General features: G+C 42.8%; 1 protein-coding gene across 1 annotated transcript in view; it reads right to left on the bottom strand.

Annotated features, from left to right (window-relative positions):
• The window catches only part of Myo1h (myosin IH), a 72238-nt gene that overhangs the window by 37730 nt on the left and 13201 nt on the right, over positions 1-21307 (bottom strand). Inside the window, exons 2-4 of the mRNA XM_047561897.1 lie at positions 4743-4904; positions 2112-2227; positions 680-878 (exon numbers count right to left, since the gene is read on the bottom strand). Of these exons, the coding sequence (XP_047417853.1) occupies positions 680-878; positions 2112-2227; positions 4743-4904 (477 nt within the window). The remainder of the gene's footprint in view (positions 1-679; positions 879-2111; positions 2228-4742; positions 4905-21307) is intronic.

Here is a 21307-nt window from a genome sequence, read left to right as displayed (position 1 = left end):
ATGCAAACAGAGGAAGGGAGGGGAACAGGGAGGAAAGTCACACCGTCCCCTTCAATGAAGGAATTGCTGACCATGGAGGATTTCATGCCAGGGGAAAAGGTCTCTCCAGAATCCAGCTAGGAATATACTAGAAATGGTCCCAGGAGAGGTGCACAGACCCTGGTTTTCTGGAAGGTTCAGCTGACAGCCCCCAACACCAGACTCCTTCTCATAACAAAATTGTTCAGCTCAGAGGGTCTACTGGGAAATTCCTGCAGCCAGAGACGTCTTTCACAGAGGGGACATCAAAATACGGGGAGGTTGAACATCCGGCAAGCTGGGAAGATGGAATCCCAGGACCGGTAGCCATAAGGAGAAACATTAATGACACAGTCCCAAGTGCTGCCAACTCTGCTGGGTGCTTTCTGTGCATCCATCTCGTGTCATCTTTAAACCCTCCTCAGAGGCAGGGGCTCTGACCAGAACCTTTCTGCAGATGGGTGACAGGCTCTGGGATCACTGCTGAAGCTTGCTGGTGACTGTCCCCGCTGGATTAGCATCCAAGCCTGCCAGATGCTACCTGTGAAACCCCTTTCCTCAACAGGGACCTGCCCATTTTGACTGTCCTGCCTGGGCAGAGGCTTCTCACCTAGCGACTTTTCTGGAACTGCCCCCCTGTGGGTCCTCAGAGATCACTTACCTCCAGCACTGGATTGGAGAGCAGCAGCCTGTCGCGGGCTACTTGCAGGGACTCGGTCATTGGGCAGGTCACTGCGTAATACTGCAGGATCTTCTTGGAGGCCTCTGTTTTCCCTGCCCCGCTCTCTCCAGAAATGAGGATGAAGTGGTTGTTGAGCTCAGAGCACATCATGCGGTAAGCATTGTCGGCTAAGGCGTAGCTGGAGAAGGAGGGGCAGAGACAGGTTGGTTTCAGCGCTGTGTCCCTCGGCACTGATGTCCACCAGAGCAGAAAGACAAAGGGCCCTGCCTCCAGGAAGCCACATCCACACTGTGGGTACAAGGACACTGAGCTGAGACTGGTATCAGACCCCTGTCACAATCCGCTGACTGATCAAACACAACGAGTGCTGGGTATAAAAACTCACACAACCAAAGGGTTAAAGTGAAGGATTTGCACTGTGATGGAAATATGTTCCAGAATTTATCAGATATATTTATTTGGTGCTGGGGATGGAACCCAGGGCCTCATGCATGCCAGGCAAATGCTCTACCACTGAACTACCACCCCACCCCACCAACTTATTTTTTAAAAAATCCCCCCACAGTTTGTAAAGAATAAGCCAGGTTCTGAGTTACATCCCCCAGAGACATTCTATTAACTATAGGTGGAAACAGGATCTGTCTGAATATTGAATAATTCAATAAATAGAATAAGATCTCTTTCCCTCAAAGCCTAAAGTAGAAGGAAGGGAGAGATAGGAGACCAGAGAAGTTTAGAAACTTCTGCAATAACTTTAGGATGACAGGTGAAGGTATCAGAAGGCCTTTATCTCCAAAATCAGAACCCAAAGCATGAAGGTTTCTCCCAAGAGCTGGTTACCTCGGGACTCGGTGGGGAGGCAGACAGGGGTATAAGTATTGTAGGAAGTGGGTATAACTGAGTTACCAAGACAAATCGGGGGACAGCCTAAGTATTAGCCCGGAAGTCAACCAGAGAGAGAAATTCAGCAACGCCTGCAAGAGGTGGAACAGGCAGGAGGAAATGGTTCCTCTTTGGATTAGGGCAGCTGGTTAGGTTCCTACCAATGGTCATTCTTAGCCACCAGGATGCTCAGGCACCAGTAGGTGGCGCTGTAGCAACCCACCTCCAGAGAAGAGCCTCTCTGGCCACACTGGGGGGTTCTCAACCATCGCAGAGAGTCCACCACTTGTCTGTCTAAGCTGAGATTCCAAAATGGCCTGCCAGCATTCCAACTGCTTTGACTTACTTCACAAGTGAAATGAGCATGGAAGAAGGAGGAAGAACCTCATGAACACGCATCATGGATTTGCATGGAGAGAGGATGGATGGAGGGATAGATGGTGGGTTGGAAAAAGGGAGAGAGGGATGGAAAAAGGAATGGGGGATATAGAAAAATACTCTTGGTGCTGACCCTGTGGATGGTACTTACACATGAGGAGGTAGCTCAAAGAAATTGACCCCTTGGTAAAGTTCCATCTGGCTCACAGTGTAGATTCCAAGCTCCTGGTATGGATTCACAGACACCAGGAGCGTCCCGATATAGGTCTAGAAGAAGAGACCACAGGACAAGTGAGGAATTCCAGGTACAAAAGACGGTCACACAGTATGCACCCTGTGTTTGCCTGGTGCTGGGGATAGGGCACAGCACATGACACCAGGGAACTTACCTGGGGAGCAGACAGCCAATGGAGGGATGGGAGACAGACACAAGGAGAGGGACGTGTGGAGAAGGGGACTGGCAGGTGGGAAACCAGGGCACGGAGGAGTCGGGAAGACCCTGCTACCTATGGGCCAAGGGAAGTCTTCTTTAAGGAGGTGACATCAGAGTCTGACATTGAGATCTAGGGAAGCCGGCCATACCCAAATTTGCAAGTACTTTTATTTTCAAGGTAGCCACTCACCTAAGACTTCTTGGAATATAATTATAAATAGACAAAAAAGTTCTGAGGTCTTATACAGAAAAGATGAATATTTGGGCTCCTTTGAAAATACATCTAGTATTTTCAGATCCTGCGTTGGTTGCTTTCAACACTGAAGCACTGAAGTTTATGGCAGGACTCTGCTACGAGTCCCAACTGGTGCTCCTGATTTCCAGGACAAACTCAAACAGAACCGAAGCAAAGAAGAGGATTTTGACTAAAATTCTGCATCATTTCGATCAGTAGAAACCTGGTCTCACAGGTGGAAGATCGTTCCTGGAATCTATCTGTTTAAATTGGAAACTTTTAACTTAGTCATGAAGATTCTATGATCCCATTTGTACTTCTATGACGTTATTTCTCCTTTGCGGATATAGAAAATTAGCTTGATTTTTTTTTTTCCTTTTGTACAATTAAGGGTTCTAATTCTGAAAGAAGCTATGGAATATATACTCTAAGGAATACCTTGTTTATTTATTCTCAAAAACTTGGTTTTGACAGCACCATTACAAACTAACTATAAGACAAATTATTTCTAAACTTATTATCTAATTTGCTTTTTCAAAAATTTTTTTAGTTGTCAATGAACCTTTATTTTATTCATTTATAGGCAGTACTGAGAATCAAACCCAGTACCTCACACATGCTAGGCAAGTGCTCTTCCACTGAGCCACAACCCCAGCCCCCTAATTTACTCCTTTTTTGAGGGTGGGGTACTAGGGATTGAACTCAGGGTACTCAACCACTGAGCCACATCCCTGGCCCTGTTGTGTATTTTATTTAGAGACAGCGTCTCACTGAGTTACTTAGCACTTTGATTTTGCTGAAGCTGGCTTTGAACTGACGGATCCTCCTGCCTCAGCCTCCTCAGCCACTGGGAAAACAGGTGTGCGCCACTGCACTAATTTACTCTTAACAAAAGCTAATTAAGGGTCTGGTGTTGTGGTTCAGTGGTAGAGCACTTGCCTAGCTTGGGTGAGGTGCTGGGTTTGATCCTCAGAACTGCATATAAATAGATAAATAAAATTTTAAAAGTCTATCAACATCTGGAAAAACTTTTTTTAAAAAATCTAATAAAATTAAAAAAAAAAAGAATAACATACTATAACACAGAGAGAGATACTATAAAATTTACCTAAGGAAAATTTATCTGAAATGCCAATCAAATCAAGTGTGGTCATAAATAGAGAATGTAATAAAAACTGGCCACAAGATCCGTCTGAGAAGAGGCTGGTAAAGTACCACAGTGTTGACCTTTGAAGATTTAGGAGATGTGGTGGGACATCTCTTATTTCCCCCTCCTTTTTTTTTTCTTTTTTGGTACTGAGGACCGAACCCAGGGGTGCTTAACCACTGAGCCATATCCCCGGCCCTTTTTATATTTGGTTTAGAGACAGGGTATTGCTGAGCTGCTTAGGGCCTTGCTAAGTTGCAGAGGCTGGCCTTGAACTTGAGATCCTCCTGCCTCAACCTCCTGAGCTGATCAGATTACGGGTGTGCATCACTGTACCTGACTGATTGCCCCTTCCAACAGATTCCCTCTGAGGAAGCCTCTTCCCCAGCTCTCGCTCTATATGGCCCTGGGGGCTCGGATCCTGCCTACCTCTCACATCCAGGGTTGAGTCTAGTAACCCAGCCTGGCCAGTCTGAATGGTCCTCCTTCCTAGCCAGGGGGATTTGGTTTAGAGAGGCAAGTGGCCCGAGATGGGCCCACCAGAGCCACCATCACCAGCTCTGGGACATTTGCGAAACCTGATTCCTGGAAGACGTGCTCCCTTTGCGGCAGCCGCACTGAGCTGATAAAATGTCAGCCAGGAGCCGGCACAGATCTTGCCGCAAAGCTGAGAGGCAGCTTACGAAGGAATCGGTACAAAAGAAAGCAGGGCAGAGAGAAGGAGAAAGAATCCCCAGGACATCATCTGAAATCCTAGATCCGTTCCTGGACCCTAAAGCTATGGATGTTGATTCCGTTTTGCAACCTTGGCCAGTTCAAGTTGTGTCTCTGTCACTGGCTACCAGAAAGACTTAGCACGAAGGGTCAGAATGCATCCGCGCCTCCTCTTGATGGCTAATCATCTAGGCCGGGAGGCTGGGGAGACAGCAAACAATTTAGGGGCCCAGCTGAGGAACGGGTTAGTTACATAGATGAGGTTCTCCTTGAAGCGTTTGCGAAGATTGTCCACAAAGGCAGCTTCGCTGGTGTGCGCGTCCAGCAGCACAAAATCCTGCACCCCGACCTTGTCGCGGGCCGTCAGCGTCCCTTCCATGTGCAGACGGATGTGCTTCCTCCTCACCTCTTCTTTCTATGGGAAACAGAACACTCCTTAGCTGTTCATCTGTTCAGAAATTTCTATTCCACGAGGCACATGCTAAGCCCTGGGAGGGGCAGAGCCAAGATTTCAACGCAGCTCAAAAGTTCCCCTTGAGTATCTTTACTAGTGTTTCACAGTACCTCTCCTCTGTTCAGATTCACAGGCACCCTGGTGGAACCATGGACTGCAGGGTTCTTTCCGGTAGTCTGCTGTTTGGGTGTGGAGCCAGAAGTAAAAGCTATTCCCTAAGGTCCAGGTGTGAGTGGCTATGCCAACTAGGTCCAGGACCTGCACACTATGAATGGTGATTTTCCAACATTTCCCTGTCATTAAGTGACACATAAGTGCGTGCCTGTTATGACCACGGCGACCGCAGCCTACTGACACTATAAGATGCTCTGCTAAAGGCTTGGCGAGTATCATCACCGGTCATCCTCATTCCGATCCTCGGAGCTAATATTATCTCACCCTGATACAGATGAGGAAACCGAGGCACAGGAATACTGTGAACCAGGCCCAAGATCTGCCAAAAGGCAGGGTCAGGATATGAGCCTAGACAGCCTTATCCACAGCTTGCTTTCCGGGCCACTGTGTACTCGGTACATGTTCACTGTCTACACTCACTAGATGAGAGATGGGTCAGGAAGGGCATTTCTTGTTCCAGCAGATTCTTCAAGAAAGGACACACCTGGAGTGTCCTTCTGCAAGGTTGGGCTTCAGACCTCACTGGAGAGGGTGCGTTGCCGGGAATCTCACTGGGCCCGAGGTCATGGCAGCAGAACGACCCTCCTGGGCCCAGGTGAGCAGAGTGAGCTGCAGGGCTCTGTGGGGCGGGAGGCATGGAAAGCCAGGGAAATCGAGGATGAGGGCCAAGGGCGATTGCCCTGGGAGTGGCCGGCTGCAGGTGTGAGGCCTGGAACCCACCGCACCGTGTCATATGGCATATAGGACTGTGGCAACGTGGTCACCAAGGGACTGTGGGCTCCGGGCACGCAGGCATACCCCACCCATACACCATGTCACCAGCCAAACAAGTAGCCAAAGTGGAACAGAGCAAGTGGGATCAGAGAGAGCCATGGCAACATCCCTCCAGTGCCCTCTAGTGATAAAATTAACCTCACCCCAGAGGCAAGACATTACAACCACACAGACCAGCAGAGACGGCTAACACAGCCTTGAAAACAGAAGCAAAGCAGAGGACTCTCGATTTCTAGCTTTAAGTAATCAGGACAGTGTCCATCATTTGGTGACACCAGAGCCCAATGATTCAGAGCCCGAATGAAAATTCTCTTCAAGCAACCCTTCAGGTACTGCTAAATATCCACAAGCAAACAAACAGAAAATTTCCATTCAATCCCTACCGTACACTATGTGTATAGGCCTATATAAGATAAATATGTTTGTAAACTTGAAGATGGATCTTAGCCCTAAATGTAAATGTAAAATCTACAAAGCCATGAGAGGAAAACAAAGGAATATCTTTGCAACTGGAGAGAGTGTTTTTAGGACACAGAAATAATATTAAAGAAAGTAGACTTGTGCCCACATGAAACTTCTCATCAGAAAGACACCGTTCAGAAAATAAAAAGGCAAGCCACAGACTGGGAGAAAACATTCACAAATACATAGCTCCCAAGGATTTGTATCTTGACTAACAGCTCAATAATAAAAAGACTAGCCCAATAAAAATGGGGCAAAAGACTGGAATAGACAATTCACAAAGGAAGACAAATGATCAATGAGAAAAGTCCTCAGCATCATTAATCATCAGGGAAGTGCAAACTGAAACCACAAGGAGATACCACCAGAACAGTTCCAAATCAAAAGACTTAACAACACCTGGCCAGGTGTGGTGGTGCACACCTGTAATTCCAGGGACTCAGGAAACTGAGGCAGGAGGATCTCCAGTTCAAAACTAGGTTCGGCAACTTAGTGAGATCCTAAGCAACTTAGTGAGACCCTATCTCAAAATAAAAAAATATTTAAAAGTGTTGGGGATGTGGTTCCCTGGTTAAGTGCCCCCTGGGTTCCATCCCTAGAACCAAATCAAAAACAGAAATAAACTGACAACACCAAATACTGGTGAGGATGCAGAACTGACTGAGCTCCACATGGGTCACTGGCAGGAATGGAAAAGCAAAAAAGGCCTGGCATTTTCTAATGAAGTTAACGGGGCCTCTCTCCTTTGATCCAGCAATTCCATTCCCAAGTATTTACACAAGAGAAATGTAAGCACATGCCCACAAAAAGACTTGAACGTGAAGTTCAACTCCTGCTCAACTTGATTTATAATGGCCCCGAACTGGAAACAATCCAAATACCCATCAACTGGAGAATGGAGGAGGAACATCTGTATAAAAGAATGAGCTTCCGCAATAGAAGAGAAACAACTGGGCTGCGCAATGGCGCGGATGACTCTCGCAGACATTGTGCCCGCTGAAAGGACAGACACAAAGGCGTGCGCACTGTGCAATTCCACTTTGTGACATTCTGGGACAAGCAAAGCTAATCTACAGTGAAAACAAAACAAAACAAAACAAAAACCACAATCATTGTCGCCTGGTCAGGAGGTGGTTGGGCAGAGGGCGTTTTTGGCGCTTTGGAAACGTTCCGCAGGTTGATGAGGCGGTGAGCGAATGAGTGGAGCTACTTGTGACATCCATTGTGACTGTTTTGTGCATTTCCACTGAAGACCGTAATCCAGCGGGAGGGGACGGAGAGGGGGTGGCGGTATCAATGACAATGCCAAGGCAACATGTTAATAATTGCTGGGACTGGATGATTGGCAACGGGGAGCTGCTTATTAGACTCTTCTGTTTCCTTTGAATGAATTGGAAAATTTCCATAATAACTTTTTTTTTTTTTTTTTTCAGAAACAGACCGGCCACCAGATGTCTCCCTACTCTAGCCAAACAAGTCCCTTTTTCTCTTACATTTCCTGCAAACGGGTGGTTTGATTCAGAGGAGTGAGCAGATCCAGGAGGGATCTGTGCTGGCAGATCACAGGCAGTGGGGTGGACTTGCTTTTTCAAGGTGTCAGACTTAGGAGTTTGCAAAAACGGTGACCTTCCCAGCGGGTTATTCCTCCCGCAGTCATGAGCTGGCGATTTCCCATTAAATGAAACTTTCCTTGTCAACGTTTTGGTGGCCCTTGAAGGGAAAGCAGAATAAATGCTTGATTTGCAGTTTACAAAAGAGTGAGTTGGTCCCCGAGGATCCTCCAAGGGTGACCGTGAGTTCCTGAACCGCATTCCACGTTGGTGGGCTTAGGTGTATCCTGTGGGTTTTATGCCAATCATCAACCTTAACTGATGCTCATGTTGTCCCGTGTTTGGCAACTGGGAACCTAGGAAGGGGATCCTAAGTCCTTTTGACATGCCCTACTAGTTTTAATAGCTTCCTTGCTTATCAGCATCCCAAGCTGCATGTTAGCAGCCCAGACCTTTGATCCCATGAACTCTGGATTCTCAGTGGGAAGAGGGACACTCGGGACTCTCTGCTCCCGAGTGGGTCATTGTTTCTAGGCATTTTCAATAGAATGCCCAAGGTAGTGTTTGTTAAAATATAACATGAGTTTATGCTGATTCTAGCCACTCGATATACAACTAAGGGGTTTATACTTAATATTTTCCCTAAAGCTCTTCCCCATCCCAAAATTCTAATTCAATGACATGAGCAATTTTTATTGGTTATATCCCACACCAAAATACACAGTAGTCTCAAAATAACAACATCAACACCATCACCAGCATGATTCTGCAAAAAGATTGAGACGTTTTGGAATTCCTTATCCTTAGGGTACACTTCACTGGATATAGACACGTTTCTCTATTTCCTTGAGATGGCTGATCTCCACATAGCTATCCCAGAAATTAGATACACTAAATTTAAGTTCATTTCTTTCCTTTTTACTGTTTATTTTGGGAAACTGATTTCTAAACTTAATTTTGCTTTACAATTATGTAAAAATTCAATGGTTCTGAAAAACAAGGCATATTTAGAGAATCAGCTCCTACCCTTCCCGCTCCATTCCTTCCCTTATCCGGTGAGCATTTAAAAATGTTAAAATGGCTAAGAATTTTTTCTTTTAAAATATCGGCAAATGCCAGCATCGATCTGCTTCCTTCCTTTTGGGGGCAAAGGTTTGCAAACTCTACATGCGATTTTTTTCTCCTCTGCTTTCCACTGGGATGTTTATCTCAGATATCACTTTGGAGTTGATTAGAGAGACATGCCTCATTCTTTTTTAGAGTTGCACAGGATGCCACTCTTTGGACTTATTGAACTTTCCTCAAATGGTCCCATAGTGAGGGATCAGACAGAAACTGGCAGAAAACAAAGGTAAAATAAAAAAAAAAGAAAAACCCTCAGGGAGACATTGAAATCTAAACAACACAATTAACTGACACAAAGAACGTCATACCTGGCAAACAGCACAATATCCATTTTAGTCCAAAAGCACATACGCATTTACAAAGATTGACATTATCCTGACCCGGAAGGCAAATCTTAAATTTCAAAGGATTTACATCATGAAAACCTGCACATCATCAAAACCCTAAGCCTGTCCAACAACTAGAATCTTCTGAGATGAAAATGTTCTACAGCCTCCCTGTCCCATACAGCAGTCACTGGGCTCATGTGGCCTCTGGGCATTGGCAATGTGGTCGGTGACACTGAGAAACTCGATTTTGAGTTTCACTTTATTTCAACAGACCTAGGTGGCAAGTGGCTCATACTTGGGCAGCCCAGGTGCAGATCTGACTTCCAATTCAAAGGACGTTGAGGCGTGAAACCGCTTAGAACTTGGTGGCAGCATGTGACCACCTACATCCAGGCTACGAGACTCTCCAGGACAAACTATCCCGTTTCTTCAAACTTCGTTGAGGAAAACTGCCAGGAAACCCATCTTTTAAGAGATGGAAGAGGAGAATGAAACCCAAACCACAAGGAGCTACCACTTCCTGCTCTCTGAGATGACTTCAATGAAAGTCAGGAAGGAAGGTGTTGGTGGGAAGTGAACACTCCGGACCCTCGCCCTTGGTGCTGGGAGTATAAATGGCGTAGCCACTCTGGAAAGCAGCTGGGAGTTCTTCCAAAGGTTAGACAGAGTTGCCATATGACCTGGCAATTCCATTCTCAGGTGAAAAACCCAAAAGCAATGGATAGATCCTTGATGTGACCTTTGAACTCTTCCTTGGATTTCTAAGGGCCATTGAATTGCACACTTCAAATAGATGAGCTGTAAGAGCATGTGAGTTAGATTTTGATAGTGCTATTATTTTAAGAAAGAGATGAGAGAGAGTTATCAATGATCACAATGTAAACATTACCTGCATCCTCAAATAATCTACTTTTAAATTTTTGATATGACCTAGAAAGTTTGAACACTGACTATATACTGTTATTATATTAAGGAGTTATTAACTTGTGTGATAACAGTATTGTGAGTATGGTTTTTAAAGATTCTTCCTCATTTGGAGACACTGAAATACTTACAGGAGAAATTACATCATGTCTGGAATTTGTGCCAAAATAATCTAGTTAGAGCAATAAGTCATCTTTGATTCTGAGCTGCTAATTATTGAATTGGGGTCATGGTTTATGAGGGAATTCATTATACTATTCTTCCACTTTCATAAAAAGTTTATTATTAATAAAATTAATCCAAAAGATTATTTAGGAATAAATCTAACAAAATATATTTTTAAAAAAACCATTGCAGTGAAATTACAGAAACATTATTGTTAAGCAGAATAGATGAATTCACAGAGGTAGGTTGCCAAGGGGTGATGAGGAGTCATGGGGAGAAATTGGTGGGCAAGGTGTTTTACTTGGAGTGATGCAAATGTGTTTGGAATGAGAGATGTGATGGTATTTGTGCCACATGGTGAGTATAATAAATGCCACTGAACCTGTTCAATTTTAAATGGTTAATTTTATGTTATATAAATTTCACCTTGAGAAATTATTTTTAAATAGAAAGTAATTACTGAAAGAAATTTAAGGGTATACCATATTCATGGATTGAAAGACTCAATATTGTAAAGACTGTAAATATATTACCAATATTGTAAAGATATTATCTTCCCCAAACTGATTCTTAGATTTAATACATCACAATAAAAATTCCAATAGGTTTAATAAAACTTGTTAAGCTGCTTCTGAAATCTTATAAAGTTGCAAATGACTGAGAACAGCCAAGATAATCTTCATATAGTGTAGCTTGTTAATGTCTGATACTTTACTAATGCCATGTCATATTGTAAAGGTCCCTTCACCCAAATAATAGGGTACGGGTGTGGGACTTTGAAGATACCAATTGTTATGGTTTGGATATGATGTGTCCCCCAAAGCTTCCATGTCAATGCAGTAAAGTTTGGACGTGAAATGATGGGATTGTGAGAGCTGTGACCAAATCAGTCCATCCTTGTTTGAATGGACTGTAAGCAGGTAGAGTGTGGCTGGAGGAGGTGGGTCACTGAACCCCTGGAAGGGTTCATCTGCCCTGCAGCCCCTTCCCCTTGACATGAGCAGAGCAGCCCTCTTCTACCAGGTCCTTCCGCCATGATGTTTTGCCTCACCTTGGGCCCCAGAGCAATGGAGTCAGCCCACCATAGCTAGAACCTCTGAAGCCACAAGTCAGAATAAGCTTTTCCTTCTCTGAGTTGTTCTTCTCATGAGTTTTGGTCACCGCATTGCAAAACTAACACACTCACTGAACAGAATAGAGTACCTATGAATCAATGGACACTTGATGACAGTTCAGCAGGAAGTAATGGGCAACATCTCCAAAATGCCACACTGGGACACTGGGAGATGTGGGTAAGGAACTGGATATGGACCTCACACCAACATGAAGGAAATTTCCCTTGGGTTAGAGACCTAAACATGGCACGAGAGAGGAACGAAGTCTACCTGGATGGATTTACCTTTTCCGCATAACAACACGCATGAACCTTGAAAGCATTAATGAAGTGAAAGAGGTCAAGGACAAAAGGTGAACGCCGTGTGACTGATTGCTCTTATGTAAAATATCAAGGATGGGGAAATCTCCAGATGAGTGGTGGCCCAGCAGAGCCCTTGAGGCCACTGCCAAAGGGTCTGGAGTTTCTTCTCAAGGTGGCGACATATCCTGAAATCAATTGTGGCCTTGACTGCCCAGCTCCTGAGTCTGTTAAAGTCCTCGAGCTGCCCATTTCGAAATGGGTGAGTTGTGTGGTATGTGAATTGTATCTCAGTGAAGTAGTGACAGAAAAGGGTTCAAAAAAAGTTTTGTGAGCACTTTTTCAAAGAGACGTCACGTGTAGATGACAAGGTGCAATTTATATGACATAAAATTAGCCATTTAAAACTGAAGAGATTCAGTGGCATTTATTACACTCACAATCTTGTGCAAGCACTTTCAAAGAAGAACCAAATAGCCTGTAAAAACACAAACTATGGAAAGTCAGACCCCCGTGGAATACAATTTTGTATTTAACAAATTGACAAAAATTAACAAGCTCCGGAGCCTGTAAGTGTGACTCAGTTTTAGAGCACTTGTCCTGCTTATGTGAGGGCCTGGGTTTGATCCCCAGCACCAGTAAAACCCAACGGAAAAGAAAAAGTCTCATGCAGCAAGATGGGCCAGCCAGGACACAGAGCGACAGACACGCTCACGCTTATAAATGGAAATTGGTCCCCACAGGTACTTTGGAAAGCCATTTAGCTTAGTAAAGTCAAAGACAAATGCCTCATGACCAAGCCATTTTTATGCCCTTTGTTGATGTGCAGAGAGAACAAGCACAGAAGACACTCAGCAGAACTGTCTGTCATCTCAAAATGCAACGATCCCAACTTCACCAATGACAGAATACAGTCCCGTGACAAAGGATTGTGGACAGCTCATGAGGACCAGGTGCAGCTCCAGAGGCTTTTTATAAACAAATTCACTGGAGACCCTTTAACAACCCTGTGAGATAATACTTCATATCTCTTGTTTTATGAATGAAAAGGCAGACACAGAAGTTTAAAAACTTGTCATACAGTTAACGTTAACTGAGATTGAAACCTAAAATGTCTGACTTCAGAATCCAAGCTTTTTGTGTGTATGCGGTGCTGGGTGCTGGGGTTAAACCCAGGAACTCACACATGCTAGGCAAGTGCTCTGCCACTGAGTTACACCCCAGCACTTTTTTTGAAAATTTGAGATAAGGTCTCACAATTCCCTGGACTGGCCTCCAACATGTGATCCTCCTGTCTCAGCCCTCCTGAGTAGCTGGAATTACAGTTATGCTCCACCATGCCTGATTTCTAAGCTCTTTTTAACATGTTCTAAAAGGGTACAGAGAAAGGACTTCATGGCATATGCCTGTAATCCCAGTGGCTCAGGAGGCTGAGGCAGGAGGATCGCCACTTCAAAGCCAGCCTCAGATAAAAATTGAGGCTCTAAGCAACTCAGTGAGACCCTGTCTCTAAATAAAATACAAAATAGGGCTGAGGATGTGGCTCAGTGGTTGAGTGCCCCTGAGTTCAATCCCTGGTACACCCCACACACACACACACACACAAAGACTTCAAGAAATAGAAAACCAGTCCAAAATCTCAATGGGAAGATTCAACAAAGATGTTTAATGCGACTATGATGCTATGCACAGTTCTGAAACTGAACAACTCACCATTAGGCTCATCAACATGGTTCGATCTCAAAAAACAGCATTGTTCAAAGAAAGTTGGTCACGTCAGAGTAGATAGAGTTTGACTATTTTGAGAAAGGTCCTCAAAAAAGCAAAATTAAGCAATACATTCCTTGAAGAAGCATTGATAGGTGATAAAGCTACAAAGAAAACCAAGGATAGCACTTCCTATCTTTTACTGGGTGGAGGTATGTGAGTATTTGTAATTCTTCAAGTTATATACATGTTACACATAGTGGTATGTATGTGATATTTTATAATGCTATGAAAGTAACTAGACCAACCCCACTTAGAAATATTGATACCAAGCGTCTCAATAAGGGATGAGCAAACTGAATTTAAAAGAACACCAAAGAAATAATAAAGCAGACCAACTGGGACTGATTCCAGGAATTTTATAACAGAAAAATCTAGTAGTAAAATAGATTCATCTGGCAATTCAACCTTAGAAAATCTATTAATAACAGACTTGCCATCTCACCGGATCAAGAGTAAGAAGTTACACATCTCCACAAATTTTTAAAAAGGCATTTTGATAAATCCAACTTTTATTCTCGATAATTAACAGTCCTCAAAAACCATAGATACTTAATTAACATCATAAAAACATAGCTCTATTCCAAAACCTAGCATCTTATTTAACAGTAAACATAGAACTTCACTTTTTAAAGTCAGGAAAAACAACACATGGATGTCCTTTCTTGGAACTTAACATTGTTTGGGAAGTAGTGGCCAATGCAATTAGATAAGAGGAGGAAATGAGAAATAACAACACTAGAGAAGAAAAGGTAAAAGCATTCATTCGCAGATACTAAGTATTTACATGGGAAATTCAAAAAAATCAACCCCAAATTACGCATGACAAGTAAATTCAGGCCTCTAAAAAAATAGTGAACAGACATCAATAGCTCTAATGTAACCACATAATCATTAGTTAGAAGATATAATGAAAGACAAGCCTCAAATTATCTACAAAAGAGGAAATACAGAATAAACTTATCAACAAACGTGTCAGATCCTATAAGAGTAATTCTAACATACTCTTGCGGAACACAAAAGAAGATTTGGACAAATGGAAATGTTCTTGAACAGGAAAATTCAGTACCATAAAGATATCAATTCAACTAAGTTTGACACTATAGTAAATAAAATTCCTTTTAGAATACTGCCAAAACTTCTTTGCATACAAGACCAACTGAGTCTGAAGTTTGTACGGAATGATAAATAAGAACCCCCAGGATGTTTCTGAAAGAAAATGAAGCAGCTTTAGCAGATATTAAGACACAAATTCAATAGTGTACATCAATTCAACAGCACAAGTTAGCACATGAATAGACAAGAAATTCAACATAACAGAACAATAAGAATAGGCCTGGTCCCTAACATATAGGAGAATTCATTCAATGATTAAAGCAGGACTTAAAATTCATGGTAAGAAAATGAATTATTCAATAAGTGGCATTATATAATTGTGAGAATTCAGAGACATGACATCTAAAAAACGAACAAATTTTACTGTAGGTAAATCGTGTCTTTTGTTATCCCAACTTTCAAAGTAAATAAAGGGACAAAAAAAAAAAGTTGAGCATTTAGCATCAAAACAAATTCCAGAGGAAATCAAACCCTGAAAAAATAAAAGTATAAAGAAAAAGTACTAGAAGAAAATGTGGGTAAGGCAAGAAATTTTTTTTAAAGTATGATACAAAACCCAGAAGCCACAAAAGAACAGATTGATCAGTTCAACCACATAGAAAAAAAATGCCCGCCTAGAAGAAACATCATAAGTAGAATCAAAAGACAAAACATCTTTGGAAAAACACACTATAAGTAACTCATGCCCTACACAAATGACTAGCTTCCTTAACATATAAAAAGCGTCTATAAATCAATAAGAAAAAGTCCAACACACGCGCACACACACACTAAAAAATGAACAAAGGGTGTAAACAACCATTCACAGGAAACACAAGTGTGTAACACATGAAGATAGGTTTACTCAACTCCACTCAGAAGAGAAGGGCTATTAAAATAAACTAACATCATGACCCTACGTACATGTATGATTACATGAATGGTACGAATCTACATTGTGTACAATCATAGAAATGATGTACCCCATTTGTGTACAATGAATCCAAATGCAGACTGTAAAAAATTTTTAAAATAATTATAAAAAAATAAAATAAAGAGATAATGGAAAATAAAATAAACTGAGATACAATTTTCAGTTTTGGAAATCTTTTAAAATTTGAGAATACATTCTTGGTGAGAGCATGGAAAAGAACTACTGGCATTTATTATAGGTGACAAGCATGTAAATGGTAAGAGAATCTAGTCCTTGAAAATGTGTTTCCAGGATCTGGGGTTGTGGCTCAGTGGTGGAGCGCTTGCCTTGCATGCATGGGGCGCTGGGCTCCATCCTCAGCAGCACCACATAAATAAATGAAATAAATAAAGGGATTGTGTCCATCTACAAGTAAAAATAAATTTTAAAAAGAGAAAATGTATTTCAAAAATGAGATATATATTCTTTGATGAAATAATTTAATTTGTAGATATTTATCCTCGTGATATGTTCTTGCAGGAATGAAATGATAAGCAACCCAAATATCCAAGAATATTATGCTCAGAGCTCAATTATACATTAAACTATGGCTCACTCATACAATGGAATGCAACGGAAGTACAGAATCTCCTGAGTAGATTGGTACCTTTCCTAAGAAAGGTTTACCTTCCTGTACGCCTAGTTTCATAAATCCATAATGTCTCCCTGAAAGGATACCCACAAAACCATTAGCCCTGGAAAAGGAGGCTTCAGTTTCACTGTGCACCTGTTTTTACCTTTAAAGTTTTGTAATGAGTATCTGTGTTACTTAAGCAAAAGAAAATTTGTAAGTAAATCTCCCCATTATTCTATATCTCCATCCCCTGTTTCTTTTTACTACTTTTCATAACTACTGGATTCCTATTCCTTGATCTTAGGCAGATCCCTTATGAAAGTCTCTCAAGGGTAAATCTTGCTCATTCATGGTTGCATCCCAAGCCTTGCCACATAATAATAGCTCAGTAAATTTGTCAAGTAAGTGATTTAAATTTCTTTTCAGTTCTAGCCCAAGCCTTGCCACATAATAGCTGCTCAGTAAATTTGTCAAGTAAGTGATTTAAATTTCTTTCCATTTCTAGACCTTGGAGAGATTTGAAAGCATCTAGAAAATTCAAAGAGGCAGCAGTCTAGCTAAAGTCCCTGGTCTGCAAGAGAATCCAGGATAGAGATAGATAATTGATGTTGATTTACCCCCAGGTATCCCTCCCACCAATAAAATGTAATATTAAAAATGAGGAATAGCTCTTTCTATTTCCTAAGTTATACTGTGCACAGCGCATAGTAACTAGGTCATTTGCAAATCACTTCCTCCTGCATCTTGCTATTCATTCTCCATTCATTCATTCATTCATTCATTGGTACCAAGGATTAGACCCAAAGGAGCTTTACTGAGCTACATCCTCAGTCCTTTTTAAAATGTTTTACTTTGGGACAGAGTCTAAGTTGCTGAGGCTGTCCTTGAACTGGGACTCCTCCTGCCTCAGCCTCTTGGGTTGCTGGGACTACAGGCATGCACCACCACACCTGGCTTGCATTTTGCTTATTAATAATACACAACACCCTGCATCCCACACTGCATATTGCACGCATAACACAAGTACGTCTGCATCTCGCTTTCTTCTAAACAATACCCCATATCCTAGAACAGGGATACAGTACATTGTATCAACAAGAACCACTTCATTCTTTTTTTTTTTTTGATACCAGGGATTGAACTCAGGGGCACTTGACCACTGAGTCACATCCCAAGTCCTATTTTGTATTTTATTTAGAGACAGGGTCTCACGGAGTTGCTTGGTGCCTCACTTTTACTGAGGCTGGCTTTAAACTTGTGATCCTCCTACCTCAGCCTCCTGAGCCACTGGGATCACAGGCCTATGTCAATGGCTGCATACTATATCCCATTGTTTGTTACCGTCAGTGATCTGTTTCTTTTATGTCAGGATCTGTCCTTGGTGCTTGGGATGATACATCAATGATGAAGTCAGAAAATTATCCCTGTCCTTGGTGAGCAGACAGCATGCCCAACAGTTAAATTGGTTTTTAGTTTTTAGCACAAACTGTCTGTCTCGTCCTGGGCATCCTCCTGAGTGGAACTTGGCCTCTTCTGTGAGGGAACCAGTAAGAGGCATTTTCGGAGTGGGGATTGCTGATTCGAGGACATTTGGAGCTTGTGGTGAAAATAGTCACAAAGGGATGGCTCCAGCTTTTCCTTGGTCAAATTGGGTATAAAACGCAGTTTCTCTTGAACTCTCTAGCGTAGCAGCGTGGTGAGACTTTCCAATTAGGCTTGTGTGTTTGTACTGGTGTTGAACCTGGGATGCTCTGCCATGGAACTACATCCCCAGTTCCTTATTTTTTATTTTGAAACAGAATCTTTTTAATTTTAATTTTCCCCAGTCATATAGCTGGAGATTTTGATGATCTTTTGGAAAGTAACATTGTCATATGCCAAGAATCGTTAAACTGGGCACAGTGGTGAACGTCCACAGGCCCAGCTATTTGGGAAGCAGAGGCAGGAGGATCACAAGAGCCCAGGAGTTCAAGGCCTGCCTGGGCAATATAGTGAGACCCCAGACTCAAAAAAAAAAATCATTAAAATGATATCATTTGGCCTAGAAATGCTATTCCTTAGAATTTTCATTAAGAACAGATATTAAACAATTAATAAAATATCTCTATTTCTAGGTGTTAGCTTGAATGATGATTTATGTGAAATTTATAAAAACAAGATTTATAATAAATAGCCGAGTACTTTACACCACTAGACAGAATACATGCAGTAATGCTTGTGAAGATCCATAACAAGATGTTTTCTTCCTTTTAAGGGACAGCAGAATGCAAAAGTTACAAAATCTATAAAGGGCTGGGAGCTAGGTCAGCACTAGAGCACCCTCCTAGTCTGTGGGAGGCTGGATTCCATCCCTACACCTCAGAGCAAAGACACACACACACACACACACACACACACACACACACACACATGCGCGCACGTGCAGAGTCATCTACTGGTATCCAAGGGGGATTGGTTCCAGCATCCCCTGGCGATACCCAGAGCTACAGATGCTCAAGCCCCTGATATAAAGTGGCATGGTGTTAGCATACCACCTACCCACCTCCTCCTGAATACTTTAAAGCCTGTCTAGATGACTTACTATACCTACTGCAACATAAACGCCATGTACCTGGTTGTTACACTGTGCTGCATAGGGAATAATGACAAGAAAACGTCTCAGCGTGTTCAGGTCAGATGTGAGGTTTTTCTGAACATTTTGAGCCTTGACTCAATTTGCAGATGCTGAACTCACAGAAACACAGATCGCCAACTGTGTGCATATGGATGCTCTGGACATGAACTGACCTGGGGCGTGGGCCAGACAGACGCACACCGGGTGGGAGGGTCAGGTTCCACCCCTTCTCCCACCTCTGCTGCTTTCCCCACCGATACACCCGGCACAGGGCCCAAGAGTATTTTTACATCTTTTCCCTATTGTGGTGCCAGGGATCTGCTTTTACCCTCTGGGCATCCATGTCCTCCTCTGACCTGCCCTAGAGGTAATGCTGTCATTTGAGAATATCCAGCAAGATAGTCCCACCTACTGTAGCCAAGGGAAGGGGTAGGACACCGCTCAGACATCTAGACTCCTCTGCCTGGGAACAGAGAGCTCCGTTGTAGGGGCATGAAGAACAGAGACGGCCATTGCCGATATCTCGGTTTGGAGATGAACTCAAGAAGAGTCCCCCCGTTGGAGACCAGGGGAGCTTGGGAGATGCACCCCAGGAAATACTACGCCTTGATCAGGGGCAACGAGTGAAAGGTAATCACAGCATCTAAGATAGTAAATTCATTATGAAGAAAAACACAAGCAAGTTACAGTTTAACTAGAAGGCAGTGCACATGCCAAGCAGAGCTACCATATTTTTTGTAACAGATTCCAGTCTGTTAAAGGATGCAGATCAAATGCACTAGGTGGAGAGGGGAACCCTAATAGGGGCGGTGCCTAGGAGGGAGATGAAAGAAGCCAGACAAATCCAGAAAAAGGCTTTGCAAAGACCAAAATAACTGCACCATGAGCCAGAGATCCGCCATCCTCGCTCCTTGCAGCTAAGATCCAAAGAAACCAGCGACTCCCTTTCGGCTTGTTAGGTTATTTCTGTTGCTTGCAACCAATGAAATTGACAGGGTTCAGAATATACTGTACCATGTGGCATGTTGGTATTTGACAAAACAGCAGATGCAGGCCATAGAAAGTAGAAAAATATTCCCTAAAAACCTAGATGGCTTCCCCCCATCCCGAAGTAGACTGTAAGACCCTCATTCTGGAGGGATCTTCCCTATCCCCAGAGGAAATGCCCACCCTCATCTGGGAAGACACAGGGCTTCAGAAAAGAGTCTGAACAAGTAGGTCCTGCTAAGTCCCCGTAACAGCAGTTCCGGTTACCTGTGGTCCACAGAAGGGTCAATACACTACAGATGAAGAGAAATCTCACATGCACGTACCTTTTATTATAGCATACTGTTATAATTGTTCTACTATTAATTATCATTCATCTCTTACTTTCCTAATGTATGAACTAAACTTCCTCCAAGGTATGCACGTGCAGGAAAGAACAGAACGTAAATAGGGGTCAGTGCTAATCCCCAGTTTCAGGTATCCCTGGGGTCTTGGAATGCAGCCCTATGGATAAGGGGGGATGACTAGGTAAGTCAAGGGCCCCCCCACCAATCTGCTTCTACACGACTATCCGCTCTTCATCAAACCTAAGCCTTGAAATACAGTTTTCCCTGTTTCGGGTGGTCTTCATTGCTAAAGGCTCGCTCCTGTATCATGCAAAACTTGTGTTAAATACATTCATATGCTTTTCTCATGTTAATTTTTCTTTTACTATGGGGTCTCTGCAACGAATCTTGCAATAAGTAAGGAAAAGACAGGTACTTTTTCTCTCCTGCAAAATAAAACAATATATATAAGATTTTTTTTTTTCTTTCAGTGCTAGGGATTGAACCCAGGACCTGGTACGTACTAGGCAAGGGTTCCACCATTGAGCTCTATCCACCACCCAAGAAGAGAATTTTTTAAGAACAAGAGCTAACATGGGGAGAAAAAAAAATCATGGTATTCAAATTGTTAGGCCATAAGGTCAAATACAAGGACAGGCCCTTTCCATAAATCTCCCAGTCCCGGAGCCCTGGATTAGCCTCGGGATCCTTCTATCTCATTCTGTAGCTTAGCAGCCATGCACAGGGTTTGCCGGTTGCTTTCTTGATTCACTTTAAAAAAAATATTTCCAGTTGTAGCTGGACACAATACCTTTATTTTATTTATTTAGGTGTTTGTTTGTTTATGTGATGCTGAGGTTTGAACCCACTGCCTCCCATGTGCTAGGCAAGCTCTCTACCACTGAGCTACGACCCCAGCCCCTCTTGATTCACTTTAAGACATAACTGTGTCATCTCCAAACCAGTTGGAATCACGTAGATGTTTCCTGTTGTGAGACTAGTCTGGTTTTTTGTTGTTGTTGTTTTTTACAAAGGGTATGCATACCCGTGTGTGCACACATGTAGTAAGTGCTCAACAAATGACCGAAAAGCAAATCATGAAAATCTAAAT

Source organism: Sciurus carolinensis, chromosome 8 (assembly GCF_902686445.1).
Source record: "Sciurus carolinensis chromosome 8, mSciCar1.2, whole genome shotgun sequence".
NCBI classification, from domain to species: Eukaryota; Metazoa; Chordata; class Mammalia; order Rodentia; family Sciuridae; genus Sciurus; species Sciurus carolinensis.
The sequence above is the reverse complement of the archived record's forward strand: the minus strand, read 5'-3'. Positions and strand labels throughout refer to the sequence as shown.